The sequence below is a fragment of the Pogona vitticeps genome, chromosome 3 (genome assembly GCF_051106095.1).
Source record: "Pogona vitticeps strain Pit_001003342236 chromosome 3, PviZW2.1, whole genome shotgun sequence".
Taxonomy (NCBI): Eukaryota; Metazoa; Chordata; class Lepidosauria; order Squamata; family Agamidae; genus Pogona; species Pogona vitticeps.
In genome coordinates, this window is record NC_135785.1 from 84860634 (window position 1) to 84886920 (window position 26287).

The 26287-nt window shown below is 40.9% G+C and overlaps 1 protein-coding gene across 1 annotated transcript; it reads left to right on the forward strand.

Annotated features, from left to right (window-relative positions):
- ANKRD22 (ankyrin repeat domain 22) lies at positions 1–26250 on the forward strand. The gene is made up of 6 exons (XM_020801269.3): positions 1–6669; positions 17822–18013; positions 20041–20148; positions 21159–21236; positions 23978–24076; positions 25833–26250. The coding sequence occupies exons 1-6, from the start codon at positions 6649–6651 to the stop codon at positions 25908–25910; spliced, it is 576 nt and encodes a 191-aa protein (XP_020656928.2). The 5' UTR covers positions 1–6648; the 3' UTR covers positions 25911–26250.
- Positions 26251–26287: the final 37 nt, after the last annotated feature.

Sequence of the window (26287 nt, forward strand, 5' to 3'; positions counted from 1 at the left end):
CACATGATGTAGCTTCGATGACACTGTCCAACCATCTCATCCTCTGTCGTCCCCTTCTCCTCCTGCCTTCACACTTTCCCAACATCATCTTTTCCAGGGAGTCTTCTCTTCTCATGAGATGGCCAAAGTATTGGAGCCTCAGCTTCAGGATCTGTCCTTCCAGTGAGCACTCAGGTTTGATTTCCTTTAAAATGGATAGGTTTGTTCTCCTTGCAGTCCAGGGGACTCTCAAGAGCCTCCTCCAACACCACAATTCAAAAGCATACATTCTTCGGCGATCAGCTTTCTTTATGGTCCAGCTTTCACTTCCGTACATCACTACAGGGAAAACCATAGCTTTGACTATTTGGACTTTTGTTGGCAAGGTGATGTCTCTGCTTTTTAAGATGCTATCGAGGTTTGTCATCGCTTTCCTCCCAAGAAGCAGGCATCTTTTAATTTCGTGGCTGCTGTCACCATCTGCAGTGATCATGGAGCCCAAGAAAGTGAAATCTGTCACTGCCATCCATATCTTCCCCTTCTATTTGCCAGGAGGTGATGGGACCAGTGCCATGATCTTATAACCTACAGTTAGCTATTTGAATTTCCCACCCTTTTCCCCTGCCTTTTTGTGTTCCTAAGTGGAAGCTCCAGTCGCAAGTTGAAGTCAAAATGTTCGTAGGTAGGGATGTTCGTAAGTTGAGGCACCACTGTATGCTATAAGGATGCAATCTTAAGCATGGTTATACCTGAAATAGATGGGATTTACTTCTATGTAAGCTTAGATCAGGCTACAGGATAAGGCTTTTGTTCTAAATTTACTTTTTGTCGGATGTTTCACAGCAATAAATGGGATTTAGAACTACATGTTTTTCCACTTATTTGGTGAACTGTAATCCCTTCAATCTCTTGCCAACTGCTGAATTAAAACAACAACAACCAACCGACCTCCATGTGAAGCTCTGTGGTGAAGCCAAAAGATAATGCTCTGTTAATCTAATTTGCAACAAACCAACTTCATGATTGGTTTCAAGCTCTGCAGACCTACAGTAGTGCCTGAGCCAAATCTCTCCTCAGCCATATTGCAGGTTTTGGGGAGAGGGGTTACAGTTTATCTTGTATGGCTAGTTTTGATTTTGTTATATACCAACCTAATATCCATAAGCATAACAAAAGATATTTCAATAAATTAATAGAATGTATTAAAACATAACACTTATAATTTGTGAATATCTCACCTGGGTGATTTAAAATGGGGGCATGGCCAAAATATTTCTGAAAGTGGGCAATAAGCCCACATCGATAATAGATTTTTTAAAAAGTCAGGTTGACTTTTTCCCCCATTTCATCTGGGAATGGGTGTGACTGGTTCAACTAAACTATCAGGTCTTCAGCAAATCAACCACATCTGAGACTTTCATAATGCAAGTCAAGAGTTTGCTGAAGTGAATGCGGGGCTTCCTGAACCTTCATGAGTGAATTGGAAATGCTCCAGACTATGGCTGAAGGGTCTATTTAATCTAGATATCAGCTCCTGGAAAGTGCATGGCCTTTAGTAATTGTATTTGGGGGTCATTTGGAGGAGAGGGGAGAATGTAAGGGCTCAGAGGAAGAACCTAGAGTTCAAGGAAGCAAAAGAGGATTTGCATAAGTTTGCTGGAAAATAAAACTAATAGTTTCTAGAAAATCGGTAAGTGTAGTGGGTAGTCTCAAGAGTCAAGCCCCCAGAGCCAGAACCGATACTGGAAAGAGAAGGTTAATGAAATTATTTTTGAAAACTCCAGGTTCTGCAGCTCAAGTTGTGATTTTAACTGACAAATAGGCTTGGAGTGACTGCCAGTTTCGTTAATGATTTTAAAAAAACAGTAAAAATGTTCCAAGTTGCAGCATCTCTAGCTATCAAGAGGAAGTGCTGGAACAAGAGCGCATTCACAAGATTTATAGTGCTCTGCAGGCATCTTCTTGACCACATTAATTTTTCTATTACGTAGTTACTAGGGAATTTTTCTCACTTTTCCTTTAATGCTTGGTGGGAACTATCATACAAATGGGGTATGGGAGAGTTCACTGTTATTGCTGTGAACACTACTCAGGTTTCCTTCCAGCTGAAAAGAAAAGCCCAGCCCATGGCAAGTACAAATCAGCCATGTCAGCTTAGTGATGGACTTTTTGCCATTGCAAAAGCGATCGCTTAGCAATGGTCCCTATGGGGAAATTTCACTTTGCGATGATCACGGGGAAGCGATCATGGCAAAGCGACCCCTTTTTAACAGCTGATCGGCAGTTTCAAAATGGCCGTCAGAAAAACAAAATGGCCACCCCCTGTTTTGCCTCGCTTAAGAGGCAGCGAAAATAGCGGCGCTATGGAGGATTTTCACTGAAAGGTAAGTTTTTAAGCCCATAGGAACGCACTAAACGCATTTTAATGCGTTTCTATGGGCTTTTTAAAATAACTTAGCAATGAAATCGCTTAGCGACTTTTTTCCCCGAACGGATTAATGTCACTAAGCAAAGCACCACTGTATTGTGAAATATGGGAGGCCCTGGAGAGAAGCAGATATATAAGTCCCCCAGCCAACAAATGAGCTGCAGTACAGAAATACTATATCCTATGCATATTACTGTATTGCTCTGTCATATTTGGTGCAAGCATGAACAACAGAACCCATGATATCTTAAAAGCTAACATTTTGTTCAGGTACTAGCAGTTTCATCTTATTTTCTATGAGTACCTTAGGCCTGTCGTAATTTAATTCATTCTCTTGGCTTTATTGCTAAGGTTTACTTGCTTTCTATGCATTACTTGCAGGCAGCTCTTGAAACGGATTTCAGTTGCCTGCAATTCACTGAAGGCCAGGCTTTTCCAGAATTGCAACATTGGCCTTGAACTGGGAAAAGCTGAGTTGTTGTTTATAAATCTGTAAGACCCCCTCCCCCCATATCAAACTGTGGATCCTTCATTTATTGGCTAATCACAAGGAAAGGCTCATTTCTTTAATCATCATCATCATCATCATCATCTTTGAACTGCGGAGCTGGAAGGGACCCTATGGATGGGGCATTGAGTCCATCCCGTGTCAGGGAGGAACAGTGGGGAACTGAACTCCCAACCTCTGGCTCCACAGACAAAAACCTAAGCCAATGAGCTATCCAGAACATTTTTAAACAACTGTTGACCTAATAGTTATCTCCATGCTTTTCCTTATGTCTTCACTATAATAAAGGTTAGATAATTACTTTAAAAATAATAATAAAAACTTGGAATCTGGACCAGCTGGTGGTCTAAATGTGCATTGGGTGGCAGGCCTAAAATCAGAATGAAAACCCAGCCAGCTGGGTAATATGCCAGCTGTAGTCTTTTTTTTAGAAACGAGATGTCACTTCTTATTTCCAAAACGAATGATTTTTAAGGGCTTGAATGGCCCAGACAGATGATACTATGCTTATTGGGCATATTGTGCCTTTCAGAAGAAGCTTTGGGAGGAGGGCTGGAGTCTGAAACATTAGCCAAAGTGTGTCTGGGGGATTACTCAAGGGAAGGGAGGGCAAAGGTGTGTGCACCTTTCCAAGGTCTGAGGAGGAGGCAGGAAAGGCCCTAAGACCTTTAGAAGTGGGCTACAGGAGCACAGTGTACTTAAATATTGGCAATGTTTGTGGTCTTCGGGAAAAGCTAGGATAAACTTGACAATATAGCACTGTATATTTGAGGGGGAGAGAGATAAATCTTGTATCTTAGCACAGAACCCTTGCTATAACCTACATCTGTTCTTTGGTTAATAGGATTGTAATGTAAAGAAAATGTACTATCAGACCAAAATGAAATAATGAGAAGGGAGAAACGCTATCCTGAAGGATTATACAGAAGAGGTAGAAAAATGACAGATATCTTTTAAGAATAATCCTGTGATGAAGAACCTGCAATTTTGGAAAATGAAGTGAAATCTGTTCTCAGAGCACCTGGAAGAAGCAAGTTATCAGGAATAGGTGGGATACTGAGATAACTATTTTAAGCTACAGAGATTGAATTGTCAAAATCCTAATAAGGATATCCCAACAAATATGGAAAATAAGCAATGGTGTACACATTGAAACATTCAATCTACAGTATGTTCTACTTCACAAGAAAGAAAATGGCAAGGAATACAGTGGCTACAGGACCACTGCATTAATTTCACATACCAACAAATGTGATGCATATTGAGCCACACCACCTCCTGCTATAACACCACTGTTACAGCTGGATACTGGGTCAGCCCAAGGCCTTTTGTTATCTGAGTCATAGCAGCAAATGGCACTCTCTGCCGTCATCAAGGTATACAGCATCCAAGGCCCTCCAAGCTATTTTGCTACTAAGGTATTAAAAAAACCTTACTTCTCCCCGTCAACAAACCTATAACAATAATAAATAACAATGTGCCAGCCTCGCCTAAAACTTGCATCAGTTGTCTGAGCCAACTGTCTCATATTCCCTAATGACTGGGTCAGTCCAGGCTATACAGACCAGACAGTAGTGGTGATTCTGTTGTCAAGGCCAGGCACACCTGCTGATTGGCTTGGCTGGATAAGGGGTGAATGTTACCAACTTTCAAATAATGATTAGGGAACTACTCCTTTCAGAGTTGTGCTGTGCTAGGAAGCCTGCTGTTTCTCATGTGTCCAATGAGATGCTTTAATCTTGCAGCTGAACAGTGCCTCTCCAGTTTCTGAAGGAAAACAGATGCTGGTTGTCATGACACTGCTTCCCACTATGTGCTAATTTCTTTCCCTTGCAGTTCCTACCTCAACTTACAGCATGCCCCTCCTCTTTCTGCCTGCCCCCTTCTTTGTTCTGACATCTTGTTGCACCTTGTTGTGATGTCTCCCACTCCTACGTGGACACGCTAAGGCACGCAGCAAGTGTCTCCCCACGCCTATATGTGTCATGTGCCACCTGATACACTTGCTTCTTTTGTGCCAGCGCTGTCTCATAGTCTGTGTATATGTTTGTGAGAGGACTGTGATAATTCATGATTATGCCGTGTTGCTCTTTGCATCAGGTCATCATGGTAGACACAAAAGAAGTCAAATATATCATTAGGACCTATACTGGAGGGTCTTCAGCCATATGCCAAGGGTCTGCCTCAGTTTTCATACCATTTTACTGTAATGCTGCCTTGATGACACATGCAGTCAGTGAGAAAAGAGAGAGAGAATACAAGTAAGCTTGTACTGGGAGCTCCTTGGCTATACTGCAGCATTGCAGTCAAATCTCTGCTTACAACCTGGATTTGAGCATGACTGGTTCAGGTAACCACCTCAAAGTGTTCTTTGCATAAATAATTTGTAAACTGCCCAGAGAGTGCTCTAAGCACTATGCGGCGGTATAAGTGAAAACAACAGCAACTGGGGATACATGAGTGTACTCAAATTGAACAGGAAATAACAAGATTTTGGCAAGGCACTGGTGTTGTAGTGGGAGAAACAGGTGTAACCAGAAATACAAATGAAGATGTGGCTGGAAAGAGGGCGTGCCCTTCCTCAGATGATGGACACTTGTGAAGCACATGATCACAGTCTGAAGCACAACATACCCACCAGAGTATACAGGGAGAGAGCACAATAGCAGTTCACTTGGGGAGCTGTACAATGTGGTGTTTTCAAAAAAACAAACAAACAAAAAACAAACTCTGAAACCTTTCACAAGGTTAAAGCATCAACTGTCATTTAAGCCAGGAAGGGTAGGAACTGCCTTAACTGATGCAGCTTTGGGAGACAAAGGCTCTTCACAGGCTCAAGAGAGAAATCTATCAAAAACCTGAGAGCTAGCATGAGGGAGGGAATAAAGGTTGGACTGCTGAACCAGTTCCACAACTCTAGAAACTTTCTGTGGCATTACTGAGGCGTTATCGCATTCTGCCAGTCCCACAGTAAAACTGAGCCGCCGAAATGGGTGACTCATGCAGAACTGTCAATCTGAAATTGCTTTCAACAGTTAACAAGGTACTATGTGGGGGGAGGAAGCTGAAAGCAAGACCCTGGCGGTGAAAGGGCAACACATCCCATTTCTACAGTAGTCAGGATTAAGAGAATACTTTGCAATTGCCAAGTTCAGGGGGAGAGGGGTGGTGGTGGTTTTTTTTTAAAACAAATCTTATATTCCAACACTCCCAGTATGCTATCTAAATAGTAACATAATAATTATGATATTGCTAGTTTTTAACCATATCACTCCTTTTGCCAGTGTCACTCTTTCTATGGGGACATTTTAGAAAACTGGACAGGGAGATCTCCCCGTAGTTTCCACAACTTCCTTTTTAAGGTAACCTCCCCTTTGTGTTGCTAAACTGACAAGTGTGAGGCAACCCTCTCTTTGTTGCAACTTGTACTAAGTGATGGCGAGCTGTTTTAGTAAACCGACACTCACCTCTGTCTCATTGGGCTGGGCTTCTGAGCATGCCATTGGTTTCTAGCCTGTCTGATTAAGACAGGACACAGAGCAAACATAGGAAGTACAGTACTAGTTGGAAGTGTACAATCCTTGAGTCTGTTTGCTGTTCAGAGCGTTCGAAGCAAGGGTTTTGCTGATTAGAGCGTAATCACATTTTAAACCTGTAGAAGGGCAAGATAAAGTCAAGTGCCTGCCCGTCCGGCTAGGAGCGAAGGATCCCAGCAACAAATCAAAGGACAACAATGGGGATATTATATTCACAGGTATGTAGCCATTTCCTAGACTGCTACCAACTGCTGTTTGCTATTAATATACTGTACAGAGAAGTTGCTCAGCACTTGTTCTGAAGCCTTTGAAACATATCCTTCAAACACATTAATGAGATTTTACACTTTGTACTTTGAACATGGCAATAATATGTGGGTTTTTTTTCCCCACACTGAAACTTGAATGATAGGTGTGAAGGAGAACTGTTTGGAGAAATATGTTTCATGGCACCTGGAACATTTGAATTCTGTATTCTCCCCCAAAGAGTCTTCAGCTGAGGTGTTTTGTCTGGTATTTGTAATTGAAAGAGACAATTATGATGATTGATTTCACTCTCCACCAGGTCTTTCAGTTAAGAAAAGAGTGGGGGGTTGCAGTTCCCACAATTTCCTCATTAGCATGGCAGCTAGTGTTAGGCAAAGAGATTCTGGGAATTATATTCTGCAACAATAATACAGTATTTGCAAGTCCTGAATCTTAGGAGCTGGTTTCTGAGATAATGTGGCCGTATAATGTCCACCATTGCAAAGAAAAACACACGTGCAGTCAATTCTATCTTTTAAACAGCTGTGAACCTCTGTGTATAAATCTTTGTATAATGTGTACAAATTGGATCCTTCAACAGTGATTTCAAGTGAGTTTGAAGTACAGTAGCTAGAACAGTAGTGCAGACCAAGAAGCTGAGAAGGAAATGGGGACATATTGGTTTATTTGGGTGAAGCCCAAGGGATACTGAAATGGAAAACATTCTGGAAAGGAAAATAATGTCCCTTTCCCAAACATCCTAGTGAAGACCGCTCATGCTCAGTGGCCCAAAGGAGGGAGATAATATTGAGCGTCAGTTGGACAAGTGCATGTGTGTTAATGTAGCTGAGCTTATTATGGTTTGTAATCCCAGTGAGAGGCATGGCTGGATGACAACTGCCCCAAACAGGAGTAGAGCTGTTCGGGAACTCTTTCTTTCTTTCTTTCTTTCTTTCTTTCTTTCTTTCTTTCTTTCTTTCTTTCTTTCTTTCTTTCTTTCTTTCTTTCTTTCTTTCTTTCTTTCTTTTTCTTTTTCTTTTTGCCAAATCCAGTTGCATTCATTTATTTAAAAACTTACAGAATAACATATTTATGGACATTTGCTGTTTTTCAGCATGGCACTATTATATTGCTCAGAAAAACAACAGCTGTTCTTTCATTTGTAAGGCCACCATGTAAACTGAACAACTCGTAGGGAAATGGGAATGCTAGCCAAAAGTGAATTGGAAGGGAAACAGGTCTGTTGTACCTGCACACAAATAAGCCTATAAAGGTGTCTGGTCGGACTGCATTCCATTTCAGAAAGTGATTTGGACTTCTGTCATTTTAGTCGAGTCACTGTTTGCTTGACGCTCCCCTTCTTATTGAAATGCAAAGATCTGCAGTGTGTATTGAGATGCCCAGGGTGGGGTAGTGGATAGAATGACAGTCTCAGGAGACCTGGGTTTGAATCTCAGCTCATCCATGGAAACCGACTGGGGCTGTGGAACTGGTAAAATCACTTCGTAAATTTCACATACCTGGAAAGCCCTGTTAGGGTTGCTATAAGTCAGTTCTGACTTAATGGAACACTACAGTGAGTATTAAAAATACAGCATATGCCATAGAATTTCCCATTACAAAGATTCTTTCTGCTATTGGCAGAAGGACATTCGTGGATCTAGTATGTGCTCATAACTTTAAGGTATGAAAAGTAATCACAGCAAATAGCAATTCATGACACTGTGGTTAAACTGCAGTACTGCAATCAAGACTTTGCTCCTAATCTGAGTTCAGTTCCAAAATTCAGGCAGTCGACTCAAAGTTCACTCATCCCTTCCACCCTTCCAAGTAGTCAACTCATTGGGGAGCAATGTTGTTTGCATAATGATCGTTGTTTGTATAGTGGCGTTGTAAACTGCCCAAAGGATGCTTTAGCAGTATGGGGAGATAAATCAGTTGAAACAACAACACACTATTCATGGTTTGTTTGTATTTCAATTGAAAGCCCTTTAAGCATCCTGTTACTAAGTAGTAAACATTTTATTTTGTATCAATTTATTCACAATGTTAATTGTTTTGTGTCAGCATATTGCTCACTTTTATTCCACAGATCAGAGGGAAGACAGTGGGAAGGCAGGAGATACATGGATGAGGTCTTTCCCCTGTCACAAAGACCTTAGGCCTTTCATTCCTATTGCTTCCTAAAAAAGCATGGGACACCACAACATACAGCATACCACAGAAGTGAGTACACTCCTTCACATTTCATAAATACAGTATTTTAGTACTGTATATATTTTTATGTGACAACACTGAAGAAATTACACTTGGCTACAATGTGAAGCATTGAGCATACAGCTTGTATAACACAGCAAAATAACGCAACACACAGCCATTAATGTCTAAACCGCTGGCAACAAAAGTGAGTACACCCCTAAGTGACAATGTCCAAATTGGGCCCAAGTAGCTGTTTTCCCTCCCTGGTGTCGTGAGACCCATTAGTGTCACAAGTCTCAGGTGTGAAGGGGGAGCAGGTGTTAGTGCTTTCACTATGTTAGACTGGTCACTGGAAGTTCCACATGGCACCTCATGGTAATGAACTGTCTGAGGATGTGAAAAAAATGAATTGTTGCTCTACATCAAGATGGCCTAGGGCTAGGCTATAAGCCGATTGCCAAAACCCTGAAACTGAGCTGCAGCACGGTGGCCAAGACCATACAGTGGTTTAACAGGACAGGTTCCACTCAGAGCAGGCCTTGCCATGGTCAACCAAAGAAGCTGAGTGCCCGTGCTCATGTGGTCCAGTGAGACCAAGATAAATTTATTTGGTTCAAATGGTGTCAAGCATGTGTGGCGGCAACCAGGTGAGGAGTACAAAGACAAGTGTGTCGTGCCTACAGTCAAGCATGGTGGTGGGAGTGTCATGGTCTGGGGCGCCAGGAGTGCTGCTGGCACTGGGGAGCTACAGTTCATTGAGGGAACCATGAAAGCCAACATGTGCTGTGACGTATTGAAGCAGAGCATAATCCCTTCCCTTTGGAGACTGGACCGCAGGGCAGTATTCCAACATGATAACCACCCCAAACACACCTCCAAAATGACCACTGCCTTGCTAAAGAAGCTGAGGGTAAAGGTGATGGACCGGCCAAGCATGTCTCCAGACCTAAACCCTATTGAGCATCTATGGAGCATCCTGAAATGGAAGGTGGAGGTGCACAAGGTCTCTAACATCCACCACCTCTGTGATGTCATCATGGAAGAGTGGAAGAGGACTCCAGTGGCAGTCTGTGAAGCTCTGGTGAACTCTATGCCCAAGAGGGTTAAGGCAGTGCTGGAAAATAATGGTGGCCACACAAAATATTGACACTTTGTGCCCAACGTGGATATTGTCACTTAGGGGTGTACAGTACTTACTTTTGTTGCCAGTGGTTTAGACATTAATGGCTGTGTGTTGTGTTATTTTGAGGGGACAGCACATTTACACTGTTATACAAGCTGTATACTTAACTGCTTTACATTGTAGCCAAGTGTCATTTCTTCAGTGTTGTCACATGAAAAGATATACTAAAACATTCGTGAAATGTGAGGGGGTGTATTCACTTCTGTGATATACTGTATATCTGGAGACAGGTAATACATATGCAGTGTGCTAATGCAAAAGTATCTGGCTGGACTGCCAAGTGACTTGAGTATCTGATTGTGCAGTCAGATGTTGGGAGTTAAATTCCCCACTGTGCCTCCTGCAAATAGAGGTTGGGCAGAGCTGCTCAGTCGAAGAATATCCCCCAGAAGAAGGGAATGGTAAATTATTTCTGAGTACTGTGTAACTAGAAAAGCCTAGAAAGGGTTGCAGAAAGTCAGAACTAACTTGATGATACACTATCATTATTAATGTACAGATGCCGTGAAGGAGAGGCAGGAATGACAGAACTGCCCCTACTGTAAGGCTCAGAGAATCAGTTGTTTCTTCAGCCAATGATGGACTGTGCGGAGGGACAACACCCCCACCCTCTAGAGCTGTTCTTTCTTTCTTTCTTTCTTTCTTTCTTTCTTTCTTTCTTTCTTTCTTTCTTTCTTTCTTTCTTTCTTTCTTTTTCTTTCTTTCTTTCTTTCTTTCATTCATTCTTTCTTTCTTTCTTTCTTTTTTGTTTTGTTGTTGTTCATATGAACTTCAATTCGGATTACCTCAGATTTTACCTTTAATTTATTTTTTATGCTTTATGTAAACCGCCCAGAGTAGATGGGCAGCAAATAAATAAATAAATAAATAAATAAATAAATAAATAAATAAATAAATAAATAAATAAATAAATAAATAAATAAATAAATAGGGCCTGTTCTGCACTCTTTAAGCTGGCCTACAGCTTTCAGGTGATGTATACTGTGTGTGGTCCCTACCCTCACCCCTCTAGCTGTGTCCTCTGTGTGTACAACCTGTGTGGCTTCACTAAAACGCTCCAGGTGTCATCCACTGAAATAAGGGTGTGATCATATGGATGCACAGGCTCATGCCAGATCACATCGGGAAGGGACACAATTATGGAAACAGGATCTCTTAAAGCAACCATCCTGTATGCTAGGGAACCGCTGTAGTCTGAACCCCAAAAGGAGAAGGCCTACAGCTGGACAGGAAAGATCCATCTTTGGCACAAATCAGGGTTGGTATGGAATGTGTGCCCTGTGCATCGTATGATTGCTGGGAATTTGATCACACTGGACCACTCCACAGGTAGTCCAAATTGTAATCTATTTCTCTGTGGGATCACATCCTGGATCTGTCCTGAAGGCGCCATAACTCTTGTCTTTATTTTTGTTATTCATGTTGAAATAGAATATCTGTACCTCTTTGAATCCCCTACTCAAGTTGCCTAGCAACTAACACTCATATGCCTCTATTATTGTGATAATATACAGTCTAGTGAAAAGGCTTGCCACAAGGCAGAAATGACTTGACAGCATATAATTATTAACTATTAAGTAACTGGTAGCTTTGTCTTTCATTAATTTGTCTGATCCCCTTTTAAAGGTGACCAGTTTGGGAACTGTTGCTACATTGTACATGCCTTACTAGTTTTAAGCAGTATATGAAGAAATACTAGCCTTTTTAAGAAGCTCATATATTTGGCTTCATTGGGTGATCCTGAGCTCTTGTGTTACAAGAAAGAGAAAAGCACATGAGTGAATCAGTTCCAGGCCTCAGGACAGAACAAGGGCAGAGTTGCCAATATCTGGATTTAGTGTATTGGGGAATTATTTAGGTGAAGTTCAGCCTGATTCCATAATTTTTCTTGGTCTCACAGAAGGTAAAAGGATGAAAGTCCTTGCTGTATGTTTAATAACATATTGATTGTTGTTGCTTAGATGCTTTATCTCTTTCACTCTAGTTTTTCAGAAATATGTTTATTTCTGAAAAACAAAAAACAAATTAGAAATGTATTTGACGAACTTAGAAGTGTATTTGACAAACTAGCTCTGGGTTTTTGATTACTCATAATTCTGTATATTTTTCTCTGTAAGGCTAATTCATCTATCTCCAATTCATGAGAGATAATAAACAATTTAATGGTTGAAACAAAGAGTTATATGAGTAATGCTGATGCCAATTAATTGGTTAAACCTATTGACTGGAATCCTATTGGTGTTTGTTGACAGGTTGTGTATTCTGCCACAGCTAATTGACAAGGTGCCAGGGGGCACAGCTTATTGATGAGGTGCCAATTGGGCATATGATTAAGATGTGCCTGAGCTCCTTTTCAGTTATTTGCAATTAGCCACAACAAGTTACACAAACCTTATGTGTACATGAATAGGATTCTGGCCAAACAGTTTATCATGGGAGTTGATGAAAACCCTCTATATTAGATATCTGACTAGATAGGTCAGTGATTTAAGTATATGGCTGCAGAGCCAGAGGTTAAGATTTCAATTCCCTGATGTGCCTCCAGGGAGAAGAGCCGGCCTGTGTGGCCTTGGGCAAACGGCAGAATCTCAGGATGCCCCCAGAACAAGGGTTTGGAATTGCCTAAGGAACCTCCACAGATAGAAGAGCCTTTCTCCTTCAGGATGTGCACTCTCACAGAAAAAGAACAATGGAAATAGCAATTGAGGAGGGATGAGGGTAGAGTTACACATTAACAATACCTAGGGTCGAAATGCCTGAACAGAGCTTGACAGCGGCATCCAATGGAGCTGTTCCCACTGGTGGAAAAAGAGTTCTAGATATATCTAAGAATAGATATAGAATGTTTCAGTGTTAAATGTCTGGAGCTGTTCTAACATGAAAACACTGGGACCAAGTAGCATCTGTATGTGCATGCACAATGTACTTGTATGATGTGTGCTCTATGCATCTTTCTCATTATCCTACTATTACTCCATTGTGAGTCTGTATCCTTTTCAGAGAAGACTCACCAGGGAAGAAAAGAATGTCTGGAAAAGTTCAAGGTAGGAAGAGAAGAAGACATAAAATGAGATGGATTGACTTAATAAAGGAAACCCAAAGCCAACAAGATATGAGTAGGACTGTAGTGACAGGACCTTTTGGAAGTCATTAATTTCTGATCACTGAAAGATGATCAGATACCCTGAATAGATGAAACACCTGTATGAGGGCACCCTGAATTTGAGAACTTCAGCACTTGCTCTGTGCTTGCCGCCGTGCGATGCTAGGAGGATGGCTGGTGAATACGCAAGACAAGATTTTCTCTGTAGCAGCCACTCTACAATGCGGATGGTTGAGCTCTTTCTCTGTTGAGCTTCTGGCAGGAAGCCAAAAAATATATTATTAAATAAGACCTTTGGTCTTTAAAACTAGTTTTTACAATGTCTTTTAAATTTGTTTTCAATCTGTTTCTAAAGATTTTGCTTGCTTTTACTGTGCTTTGCTTTGGAAGCCCAGGTGAACAGAAAAGCAATAAATAAATCACATTGTACTTGAATAATGGCCTCCAGTGGTTTTTCCATCCAGTCTACCTGAATATAGGCATTTTTGCCACCTTCTTAATTCGTTTCCTGCCATCAGTTAAGTCATGCTTTGTTGCCTATAAAGGACAAGATGAAACAGATTCATGCTAAACTCATAAAGATCCCAATCATTCTCATATCTGTAAGTTTCTTCTTACATATCAAATGAACATTAAATTACATAGATCTTCCCTATACTCTAACTGTATTGGGCATTCACAGGTGCATTTGGTCCGGACGTGGGAAAGGGCCTTCTCTGTTGCTTCTCCCAGGCTCTGGAACTCCCTCCTACAGGAGGCCAGACTAGTCCCATCTCTGCTGTCCTTCCACAATCTGGCAAAGACCTTTCTCTTCAGACAAGCTTTCCCTGAGAGAATGGCTGTTGAGGGTTTTTTTTAAAATGGATTGCTTTACCTTACTGTCTTTTGGTGTTGCTTGTTTTTTGGTATTGTATCACTGATTTTTTTAGTATTATGCATTCATTGTTACAAAATTAAATACTGTCTTTTAATTGTTGTAAGCCATCTCGGGTCCTTTTAAAGGAGAAAGGTGGTTTAAAAATATTTCAAACCAACCAACCAACCAACCAATCAATAGTGTTTCAGACAGTAGATGGTGTTGTCTCCAGGCTGCAGTTAATCTACTACCACCACAGTGTGGATTTAAACTGTAATTGCAGTCTTAATACTATCTCCTGTTTTCCTCTTACACAGAAGGTAGACTTGTAAGGGCTTGTCTTATCTGGCCGAGCTCTTCCTTCCAGTTAAGTCTCACCATCTATAAGATCATTTCAGGAAGGGCAGTTGAGAGTTCTGACCCCGAGAGAGGCCTGGAAAACAACCATGAGGAATCAGGCCTTCTCAGGAGTAGCGCCACGGTTATGGAACTCTCTTCCGCCCGAAGTCCACCTGGCCCCTTCATTGGGCACATTCAAAAAGCTACTAAAAACCTGGGTATTTAGACAGGCCTTCCCTGAACAGGGACGTGGTGGCGCTGTGGGCTAAAGTCGCACTGACCATGTGACCACGGAAGATTGTCTTCGGACAAAACGCTGGCTCTATGGCTTGGAAACGGGGTTGAGCACCGCCCCCTAGAGTCGAACACGACTGGACAAAAATTGTCAAGGGGAACCTTTACCTTTACCTCCCTGAACAAACTACACTCTGATACAATAGTGCCCAATAATATAACTTCTATCACACTGCCGTGCTCCATTTAAAAAATATTTTTCGATGCTTTTAATTGTATTTATTGTATTGTAATTTTATCCTCACTGCACTTTATGATTTTTGATTTTTGCTCCTATGTGTTTATGTTGTTTGCTATTTTGTTACCTTGTTTTACGTTACTTGTTGTAAACTGCCTGGAGTGGCCTTGGCTGCCAGATGGGCAATCAATCAATCAATCAATCAATCAATCAATCAATCAATCAATCAATCAATCAATCAACTAGAGCAGGCTGGATTGGGCTAAACCGACGTGGTAGGAAATCTGGTATGCCATTTGGTGCTATCCTTGCATCCAAATGGCACATTGACCTCAAACAACCCTATTTGGTCTACAGCAGCCTTTGCCATTATTGTGAAATAGCTTAATAAGACAGCCACTTCAGGATACTGGCAAAGTAATTATTTTCTCAGTTCCCTAGAGAGGCCGGGAAAGTGGGGGCAAAATTAATATTTGAATTGAATATCCACTGTTATATATTAAATTGAATGCTTCCTCCCAGAAGCTTTTATTTGCTTTGTTTTCAAAGTCTGATAGAGAGCTGGCAGACACCTGAATCAGGCAGAATTAGGCAGATTTAAGGACATGAGGTCATTAAATGATTCCATACATAAATAATAAAAATACAAATTTGATTGCAGTGAATCTATCAAACTGGCTTTATATTACAGTATTCCATTTATCTATGGCATTTAACAAAACTATATGTACTGAAGAATCAGCACATATATTCCTCAAATATATAGGTAAAGGTAAAGGTTTCCCTTGACAATTTTTGTCCAGTCGTGTTCGACTCTAGGGGGCGATGCTCATCCCCGTTTCCAAGCCATACAGCCAGCATTTTGTCCAAAGACAATCTTCTGTGGTCACATGGCCAGTGTGACTTAGACACAGAACACCGTTACCTTCCCACTTAGGTGGTCCCTATTTATCTACTTGCATTTGCATGCTTTCAAACTGCTAGGTTGGCGGGAGCTGGGACAAGCGACGGGAGCTCACTCCGTCGCGTGGATTCGATCTTACGACTGCTGGTCTTCTGACCCTGTAGCACAGGCTTCTGCGGTTTAGCCCACAGCGCCACCACGTCCCTCAAATATATAAGTAATATATATATTCATCAAATACATAACTACAGTAATATAAAGCTAGAATCACAGATCCAAACCCTCAGTGAGACTTTTTGGGCCATGTTATGCCTTTTGTACTTAGGGAGCCTTTCTCCATCTGATTTCAGGTGCTCTTTTAAGTGTTTTCCATATTACAAAATATGGCTATAAGCAATGGGAGGAAATCAGTTATCATATGATAATTTTGCAATTTCCTTACAAAGTTTCAGAAAGGGTTCAAAGAACTGTTGGAACAAGAGCCATCTGAGACAAAAGCTGAAGCAATTAAGAAAATACATCAGAGAATAACAAAGCTTAGCTAATCTATTTAATACATATTAGCATAGCATCAGCATAGTTCTGAAGCATATACAGAGTGCAACATAACAGGACAGCAACTCAGCATAGCATCTCCTGAGGGATAAGCTAAGCCAACCAAAATAACTTCTGAAGTCCTTTTTATATATTAAACGTCACATTCTGGACCTTCCCAGACCAATCAGGCTTTGAGTTCCCTTGAAAATTCAAAAAGACAAGGACGCTTTCTGCCCCTCCCTTCACACAGCTAAAGTCATTCTCCAATTAGCACAGTAACAGAGAACAAGCTGACTGGACCTTGAAGGCCTCTCTCCCAAGACATAAACTGCAAGAATCACTCCCTTCTCCTTACTGAGTAATCACGGTCTTTTACATTCCCTGCCAGCCATTCCCAGGTACTGACAAAGAGGCCTGAACATGGAGTTAATGTTCCATGTTCCCCCAGTTTCTTCACAGCCAGCACACACATTTGGAGACATTCCAGAATCTGCAAAAGCAGCTCCTCATTGCCATTGCTGACATCACTTTTATTTCTGAAACTCCCATTTATTTGTATTCACAAGCTAAATTATAGCCAAAAAGAGAGAGGCAGATATGACCGGCAGTCATTCTGTGGACGGCATGTGGCCCTAAAGCACCTCCCTCCATTTTAGGCCCCATATAGCAACTACAGAATGCACCCTTGATGTTGGTGAAAACATGGTGTTTCCTATCCTTGCTGTTGTGTTCCCTAGAGACAGGCAGGGGAGCGGCAAGTCTTTGTCCCCCTCAATGATGTGGGAGGATGGTCCTTCTACACCAGTGGTCCCCAACCTTGGGCCTCTAGATGTTCTTGGACTACAACTTCCAGAAGCCTTCACCACCACCTCTGCTGACCAGGATTTCTGGGAGTTGAAGTCCAAGAACATCTGGAGGCCCAAGGTTGGGGACCACTGTTCTATACCACAGAATTGCTGCTGTTCATACCAGGTTTCAGCAGCAATGTATAAAAAGATGCAGGGTTTCCAGGGTTGTGGGCAGCAATGTAGCTCTTCATAGCATGAAGTTGCTTGCCCCTGGATAACTGTAAAGATGGGAAATGACCACAGTCCAAGAAATGTCCCAATTAAAACTATTGTATTTAACCCTTCACCCAGGAAAAAAAATTGTGTAAAGTTGAAATCTTTCTATCGCAACTTAAATGGAAGTCTGCAAGCAACAAATGTGGCATAATGAACTCTGCAAGCATCATGGGGGCTACTTTACATGACCTCTGGACTTGTAGTGACAGCTTTCATTTGGTTGTGAAGTACTCCTCAGAGTCCGCCCAGATACCTACTGAGCCCTGTATGCTGACGCCAAGCTGCAAAAAGTGACAGAGATACATTTGTGAGGGATCCGAATGTGTGGTAAAATAGTGACCCGGCTTCTGTAAACTGAAAGCCCACTATGTTTTGATCAGGAATCATCCAGTCATCACACAAGCCAAAGCCTTAAAACAAACAAACAAAACGGAAACAAAGTCTTCATCTCTTTCTTTCTTCCTCAGCCCATCTGTCAAGCAGCTTATAACAATGACCTCAATGAAGTTCAGCTCCTTCTACAGGAAGATATCAATTATTTGAACATCCAGGACAGTTTTGGGGGAGATACACCATTAATATGTGCCTGCAAACAGGGACACAACAGAATAGCCAGTTACCTTCTGAAAATGAATGCTGATGTCAACATCAAAAATAAGGTATGCAACAACGCCCAGTCACATAGCCGTGACTTTCATGTGAAATAAATTCAGGGTTTGATTTCTCGGTGGCTATGGAACTCCCCTCTAAGGGAGGCCAGGCTAGCCCTTTCCCTGCTGTCCTTTCAGAGAACAGTATTTTTATTTTAAAAGATCTTTGGCATGAGATATTAATGGCACATATTACTATTTTGCTGTCATTGTCAGAATGTTTTCAAATGGTTTAAGTTGGGTTTAAATGGTTGTAAACTTAATGAATTGTGCATTTGTTTTGGTCTGATTATTTAATTGTGGCTGAAATCCTGTTATTTTGCTTAGTACGTCAGCCTGAGTATGCCCATTGAATCAGTGGAATTTACAGAAGAGTTGACTCATCAAATCCTTATGGATTCAATGGACCTACTCTACTGCAATTTACTCCACTGAGCAACAGAATTTCAGCCACTGTTTCAATATTATGATTTGTTGCATTTCTTTGTTGTATTTTTTAAAAGCTCTGCTGTTTTTAAAACTTGTATTGGGCTCTGCAAATGGATGTGAATGAACAAATAATATCCAGGAGAGAAGGAAAAATTTTCATTTTCACAGAAGGCATGCCCTTTTCATTGCATGGGCCAATACTATCTTATTACCTGAACATGGAGTGGAAGGGCAGTCCTGAAAGTATGTATCCCTCCTTAACTCCAGCAGGCTCCCTATCATGCCTGTTCTTGTGGTGGTTGGAAGATTGATCATACAACTGGTTTTGCAAAAGGAAGCCTGACAAAGCTGGGGGAGCGCTTATGCAGTTGCCCTTCTTCTCTGCATTTGGGCAATAGGATATACTAGCCATGACTAGATTAACATCTCTGTTCCCACATTAGCCACTGTTTTGCAGATTTGCTGAGCTCTTGTGTCTATAGACTGTAAGTAATCTTCAAGTGACTGGCTTGAGAAAAGAAGCTGTGCACCAATTGAAGGGTTTAAAACTTCCTCAAGTTTTATTAGATATTAAATACTGTATCTGCCATTGCGGAAATAGTGTCCCCTTGTCTAATTATTTGATCCAAGCTCAAATGTCTTCTCTGTACCCCTGTGTGTGTCTGCATTTATCCACAGAAAGCTTCTCATGCCTGAGACCTCTCTATTAACATGTAACTCAGGCTGTGAGTAGATTGACAAACACTTTGGGATTTGCTTCATAATTAGCATGGGTGAATTCCAAGTATTTTTCAATGCTCACATGACACAAAGGCCAATGCAGATCAGCCCATCCCCTTTTTGCTTCTGATTTGGATGCTTTTCTCCTGCTGCTGAGGGCCCCTACTTTTTAAAGACATGGAACGATCCAGATGATTCCCTTATGTGATTGTTCCATTCTGCAAAAGGATGAGGGGCCATGACTCTGGGTGGTGTTATGATGATGTATTAAGCTGGGGCGTGATGCTTTGGAACAGCGGGACCACCCACCCTGCAATCTTTCTCTCTAGTCATCCTTAAGTATTTAACAATCTTTTTTCACATAACTACCAAGTTTACCACTAGATCGCCTTCTCTATCACTGCATTGATACATTAGTTTAGCACTACATGACCTCTACACCGATAAAAGAAAAAGAAGGAAAGTCAAGGATCACCAGGAGGGTGGTATCAAAAGAAAGGGACTGATGGGCTACAGACAAGTGTTAAATCAAGCCATCAAGTAACTATTCCTACAAATATTGCACAATATCTATTTATGCATTAAATGTGGACCTCTCTCTTTTTCTCTTCTATGCAATGACACAATAGCAATACCATGAGCTGAGAGTGAACCAAGCAGGATGATAGTCCTCCTTAGGCTCTTCAGCACTAGCCTCAACCCATAATAACCAGATGTCTCAGATCCTGCCGTACTGCTTTGTGATTTCAAGACAGCTGTCTTGGTGCCAAACTCCCCTTCTTAGGGGAAAGTGGGGAAATCTTGACCCAATTATGCTTAATATGTATAAAATAACGAAATTAAAATTCTGCTTTATAATAATTGCAGCTCTTCTGCTTTTTTTCTAGAAAGAACGAACATGTTTGCATTATGCAGTCAAAAAACGATTTGGCTTCCTTGACTACTTGCTCATTATCCTCTTAATGCCAGTGATGCTCATTGGGTATCTGCTTATGGTAAGTTCATATGGATCCAGTTAGGTGAGGAAGATTGGGATAGAAGCTGATGACAATACAAAGCAATGGCATTGGCAAGTCCGGGCTGCAAGAAAACTCATACTATGATAAATGTCTTTCACCACTTTAGGAATTCCTCCTTCTAGTGACATGCTATTTCTAATGTATAATTTGAATCTGATAAAAAAGAAAGTTTAATTTGTACATGCTAATTTTTCTTTCTCTACTGTATGAACCTGTTTTGTAATTTTAGAAACTTGAAAGGCCCATCTTTCACAGGAACCTCCTTTATCCTGATACAATTGTATGTTCCTTTAGGAAGTAGGAAAGGCAAAATTGACTCCACTACATAATTACTTCATAGCATATACTGATTGGTTTTCAGATTAATCAATACAGAAAGCACTGTTTTGAGTTTCTTAACTATTGAGTTCACACAAAGATCAGTTGACATGGAAAAGAATGTCTTACCTTTGCCAGGGCCCAATCATATTCTTGAGAGCCAATCTGCTAGTCTTGCATGATTGTTGTGTGCAACAGCTGAACATGTGTGTTTTCCATAATAGCTGTGCAACCTAGAAAGTAACACAGCCAACCACAGCTTCCTAGCATCTAGGCAAGTACATGGAAATATCATGTGGAAGCACTTTATGTGCTGAAATTTTGAACATGCAATGTAGAATGTGCTTTAAATCTAGATTCCACAAAAATCATTGAAAGATATCTATGTCAGGATGTAAAAATGGTAATGCCAAGGTTTAGTGTAACTGTGCATTGTATTTAACTGTGAGGCTGCAGATCAGATTCATGAAGCAACTTTCCCCCCGACCTTAGTTAATACTAGAAAGCATAAAGAAAAACACAGAAAGAGGGAACGTACATACAATGTTAAAATAGTGCCACACCACTACTTCATTATCTGACCACATAGATTAACAGCTTTGCCAACGTTGAACCTTTCATAAATGTATTTCTGGTGATGTTCCATTTGTCTCTCATCTGATAAACAGGTATCCAAAAGTAAACAAAATGAAAACCTCATCAAGATGTTACTTAGAGCTGGTGTAGACGTTAATGCTACAGATAATGTAAGTTTTCCTCTTATGTGCATGGTTATAAAGGGTTCTACAGTTCTGTCGGTGTTCTTAGTTAGATAGACCGTTGTCTGAAACAGGGGAAGGGAATGGAGGTAAATGTAAACACGAGGAAGAGTATTCATTATTTTAGTTATACATGCTTAGTTACCTTAGGACATGGAAATAGGGACTGTGGAAATGGCTTCAAAACAGGTGTGTGGTTTGAGGAAGGATATGAAAGAAGTAATTTAGATATTGATAAGGAAGGTGTTCTGGGGGGCAGTTCCAAATATCAAGAATACGAGTTGGGGAGAACAGCAAAGTCACTGGAGGGGTCAGGAAACCTGTGCAAATTATGCTGCTTACATCTGTTCTCAACTAGAAATAGGGGCATTTGTATTCATATATGAATATCCCTGCACAGCTGGAATTAACGAGAGTCCAGCCATGGGGCCAGACCGTCCCCTTATGTGTCTGGCAGCCCCGCTCATCCTTCCCATCACACCCAAAGTGCTGCTCTCTTCCCAATTGGCTGGCCACTCCAGGCAGGGGAAGGGAGGATGAGTCTCCCTGGACGGCTGCCAAGTGGCCAGCCAAACAGGAAGAGAACAGTGTGATTGGAAGGATAAGTGGGTCCGCTGACGCCACCGGACACATGAGTGGACAGTCCAGCCCTGGGTGCCAGACCCTCATTAAAGGTCCTGCTCCTCCATCTCTATTCTCAACTCATTCTCCAACTATTGGTCCACCTTCAACTATTGGTCCAGCAAAGCGGGTGGAAAATGTTGTGAACATTTTTGGGCTTCTTGCAAAGTTCATTTTTAAAACAGCAGGAGCCCTTATTCTTTAAAAAGGTTGTCACGTGGGCTCTTGTCTTTTCCTTTCATTCACTATATATAAAACAGATAGCTATTCTACTCAGGAGCAGGATGTTGGTTATGTTTCAAACCTTTTAAAGAATGGGCCTGGGGAGTCACTATGTAATGACACAGCATGATTCACAGCAATGTTGGTCAGGAAAGAAAATCCATGTGCATTCTCTATGCAGGAATCTATTATTCTCATTATTTTTGAATCGTTCATTTTCCAGTGAATGGTAAGATTGTCCTCCCAGCTCAGAAATTTGTATGTGTTCCTGTAAACATTTTCAGTTGTACTCATTTATTTTATTTTGAATTTTACTAATTTGTCCATACCTTCAAAACATGTTTGTGCACACTATGGATTTTTCATTGTGGGCCATTTGCAAGTTTATGCATGATTTCATGCACCATTTTTCTTCTGAATAATGAAAACAGGTGAAAAAAGAGCTTACAGAAACCCAATGAGTTAATGTTTTCTGAAAGCTTGCAGGTGGGAAATGCCTCTTATTTTTGTGAAATGTGACTCCAACAAGTTTCTCACTCATCCAAAACTCACAGACCTCTTGTGAACTGTTGCAGGCACAGCACTACACAATCATACAGAAAAGCTGCAACTGCTAGTCATACAAGGACACCGTGAATGGCCCTTTTTAAAAACCCTGGGGAAAGACTGAGGCCATGTAAACCAGATCCTTTTCCTATTTCACTGAAATAAAAATTAATAAAAATGGATCCACTTAGTTCCCTACTACTTTAGATTCAAGGATAACTGAGAGTCAAACAAGCATTTGTATAAAAGGGGGGAAAAGTTTATTGAATAAAACAATGGTAAAAATGATGCACTAAATTTTACCCTGTGCAAAACTGAGTGGGTTGGTTCCTAAGTTTCCAAAATGAGACATTGTCCCTTAGAGTCTCTACTTGCCTGGGTACTGACTGTGCTTCTTCCTTGCTTTGCATGGAGAGCAGAGGCAAGGTTCAGTAGCTCAGATTCCCAGTTTTTTCAAATGTTGACAGGTGAGGGAAATAACTTGCCTCCTTTTCTGTACTGTCTGAGAATGCAGGAAGGAATCCCAATTCACAGAGCTATAAGCATGAGCATCATTAGCTCAGACAAGACAATGGAAAAGCCAAAGTAAGGGGATAACAAACCTTAACATTTAAAATCAAGAGGGCAAGCCTTTGTTGGGTGTCATGAGTACTAACATGATGCAGGGGGAAATTCACTATTTTTGCAAATTCCACTCTCAGTACAGAAAGCATGCAAGAGAAATCATGCAAGTAGTCTGTCTCTTTTTAACATTTGTTCTCTTCATTGCAGTTTTGTAGTATGCGGAGGGAAAAAAGACTGGCCCTATTCAGGCACTGCTCACTCTTGTTTTAGCCAACATTTGAGGGGGGGGGTGTAGCACTTCTTTTCCATGGAAAACATATCTGTAGAGGAAAGGAGCTGTATTTTAAGGGGATTATGGAAAGGGTTGGTGATAAAGGCTCCCTAACTTTCAAGTTGGCTAAGACAGGATGAGTTGTGCCTCATCCTGTCCTAGACAACTCAAAACCTAGGGAGCCTGTGGCCTCAACCCTTCCATCATCCCCACAAATAGGAGGGAATCGTGTTTTCAAGAATTCAGGGAATAAGGACAGCAATCGGGAAATGTAGAATTAAGAATTTTCTGTGTAAGTTGAAAAGGCCACTTAAATGCATTCCTATTTTAACAGTCCACTGCAGACAGCATGAACAGAGAAAGTTTTATGAAGTAGTAGACCAAATTATGTTAAGTATGCTTCAACTACAAAGTTTCTATGGGCCACACTTTCCTTTTCTTCTAGAAGGAAGAAGAATATTAGGATTTATGCTTGAAGATTGCATGTTTTTTTTGTTCTTTCTAGTCAGGAAGAACAGCACTCCACTATGCCTGTGAAATGAAGAACCAGAACATTATTCCTTTGTTAGTTGAAGCAGGAGCCAATCCTTCCATAAGAGACAAGGTAAGGAAGTTATCATTAAAACAGGCATAGTTTTTCCATAGTTTGGCTAGGCTGGATCATTTAATGCTGAACTTCCTGAAGTGTGCATTGTGGTGGCCTGAGGGTCCCTGAGACACCAACCAAACCAATCAGGAGCAACCTGGAAACTTTTCTTTGTTTTTTGCCCAGCCCGCAGTGGCACTGTGGCTGCTACTGTTCCAGCTGGCTTTAGCTCCATCCTGCCTTTTTGTTTCCTGCTCCACACAACACTTCTTGCTCCTTTTCCTGAGCCACGGCCGCCACTCAGGACAGCCGCGAGTGGGAAAGGTTTCGTTCATTTTCTGATTTAATGGTTTCAATTATTGTAGCTGTTGTGAAAGGGGAACCTGTCTCTTTGTACACAGTTCTTTTATGAAAGAAAGGAGATTATCAGGGTGTGTGTTTTTTTCTCCCATGGAAGAAAAAGATATGGAAAATATTGATTGTTCATCATTCCCGCTACCACCTTCGGCAACTGAGGAAAATCTTAACATTGAACAAAACATCAGTGGCTGAAATCCTGTTGCTTAGCATAATAGGTTGCCCTAGAATAGACCCACTGAATCAATGGGAATTTGGTGAGTCAACTCCTTTGTAAGCTCAATTGATTCAAATGGGCCGATTCAAGTTGTGACTTACTTTAGCATAGCAAGTCACAAGGCCCCTTTGAATCAACGGAACTTACAGAGGAGTTGACTCACCAAACTCCCTAGAATTTATATTTGTTTTAAAACCAAAAAGGGTTAAAGTTAGGCACAATTCAAAACAAAACTTCTCAGGCACTGTCCGAAACAAAACTTCCGAACCAAAGGTTGTGATCACACTAGCCTAAATTACATTTAAAACAGCCATTTTTGGCCTGCATTATCCTTTCATAACCATAGTACTTGTAAAGGTTGGTTTCCATATTGATACTAGGGATGGAGAGCACTTGAATAAAATATGTAAGTTAACAAGTTATACCTAAGGAGTTCTTTTTGGTGAAAATGGTTGTCAAATGCCATTAAGCAGTGGAACAGTTTGCCTCTTGATGTTGTGGGTTTCCAATTGCTGGAGGTTTTCAAGAAAAGATTGGACATCCATCTGTCCGGGATGGTATGAATTCTCCTGCCTTGGGCAGGGGGTTGGACAAGAAGACCTCCAAGGTCCCTTCCAATCCTACAACAATTCTATGATTCTGTGAAATGTGTACTCCCTACACACCAAGGAATTAAATGGAACCCTAAATCTTCCTTTACTGCAATAAAAGCCGCATTCCAGGCTCTGGGGGTGGGAATCGCTCAGATTTCCCTGAGTGATTTTTGAGAATCTCAATAAGAACCCCAATAAGAGTTCCCCCCTGCTTCCACTGCCAAGTTTCTTCTGTTCCAATTACACCCAACCTTTCCCATTCACTGAAATTCATACATACTGCATTATTCATAGGTGCATGCATTTGCATATGTGTATCCATCAACTAAAGTGTGTTAGTGTATATTCTAGAGCGATAGCCAGTTTGTTCTTTCATAATTTTCAAATGTGTACATAATGACACAAATATTGTTTCCTTTGTGGAATATATCACCATCTCAGAAATGTATGAATTTGTGACCATGTAACTGTTTAGTTTCGAGTGGTGAAAATTGGGTAAACCTGGTTTAAAAAAAAATACCCAGAGACTTCCCCACTTACTGCTAGTTGGCAACCAGCCCACTTTTAAATTGCTTTTACCGTTCTTTATTTGACATCTTTATTTCAGGAAGAAGAGACACCCCTGGACATAGCAAGAAGGCTGAAGTTCACCAACATAGAATACTTACTAAAAAAAGAATCATAAACTGTAATAGAATTTCCAAGAATGTTATGAGAGGAAAAGCTGTGGGCAGTTTACTATAGTAAGTGCCATTGATTTGACATTTGAAAGTGACACCATGTTTACAGTAGCAGATATAGTTATGCAAGTTAGGCAGACAGCATGAAAATTACTGTATCAATTCATGATCTGCTTCAAACAGGAAGACATGGCCAATTCTGCAGACACAGAGAGTTGTTTCCACCACCACCTCAGTTACCAAAAGTATGTCTGTAACGCTATGAGGAATATTATTTATTTCATACGTACTATCTATAAACATTGTAAATTCAAAGAAGATTCAGCAATAAAAGCCTGTTTTGTATTTCTTTTCATTTTATCATAAGGTATCTCCAACATGT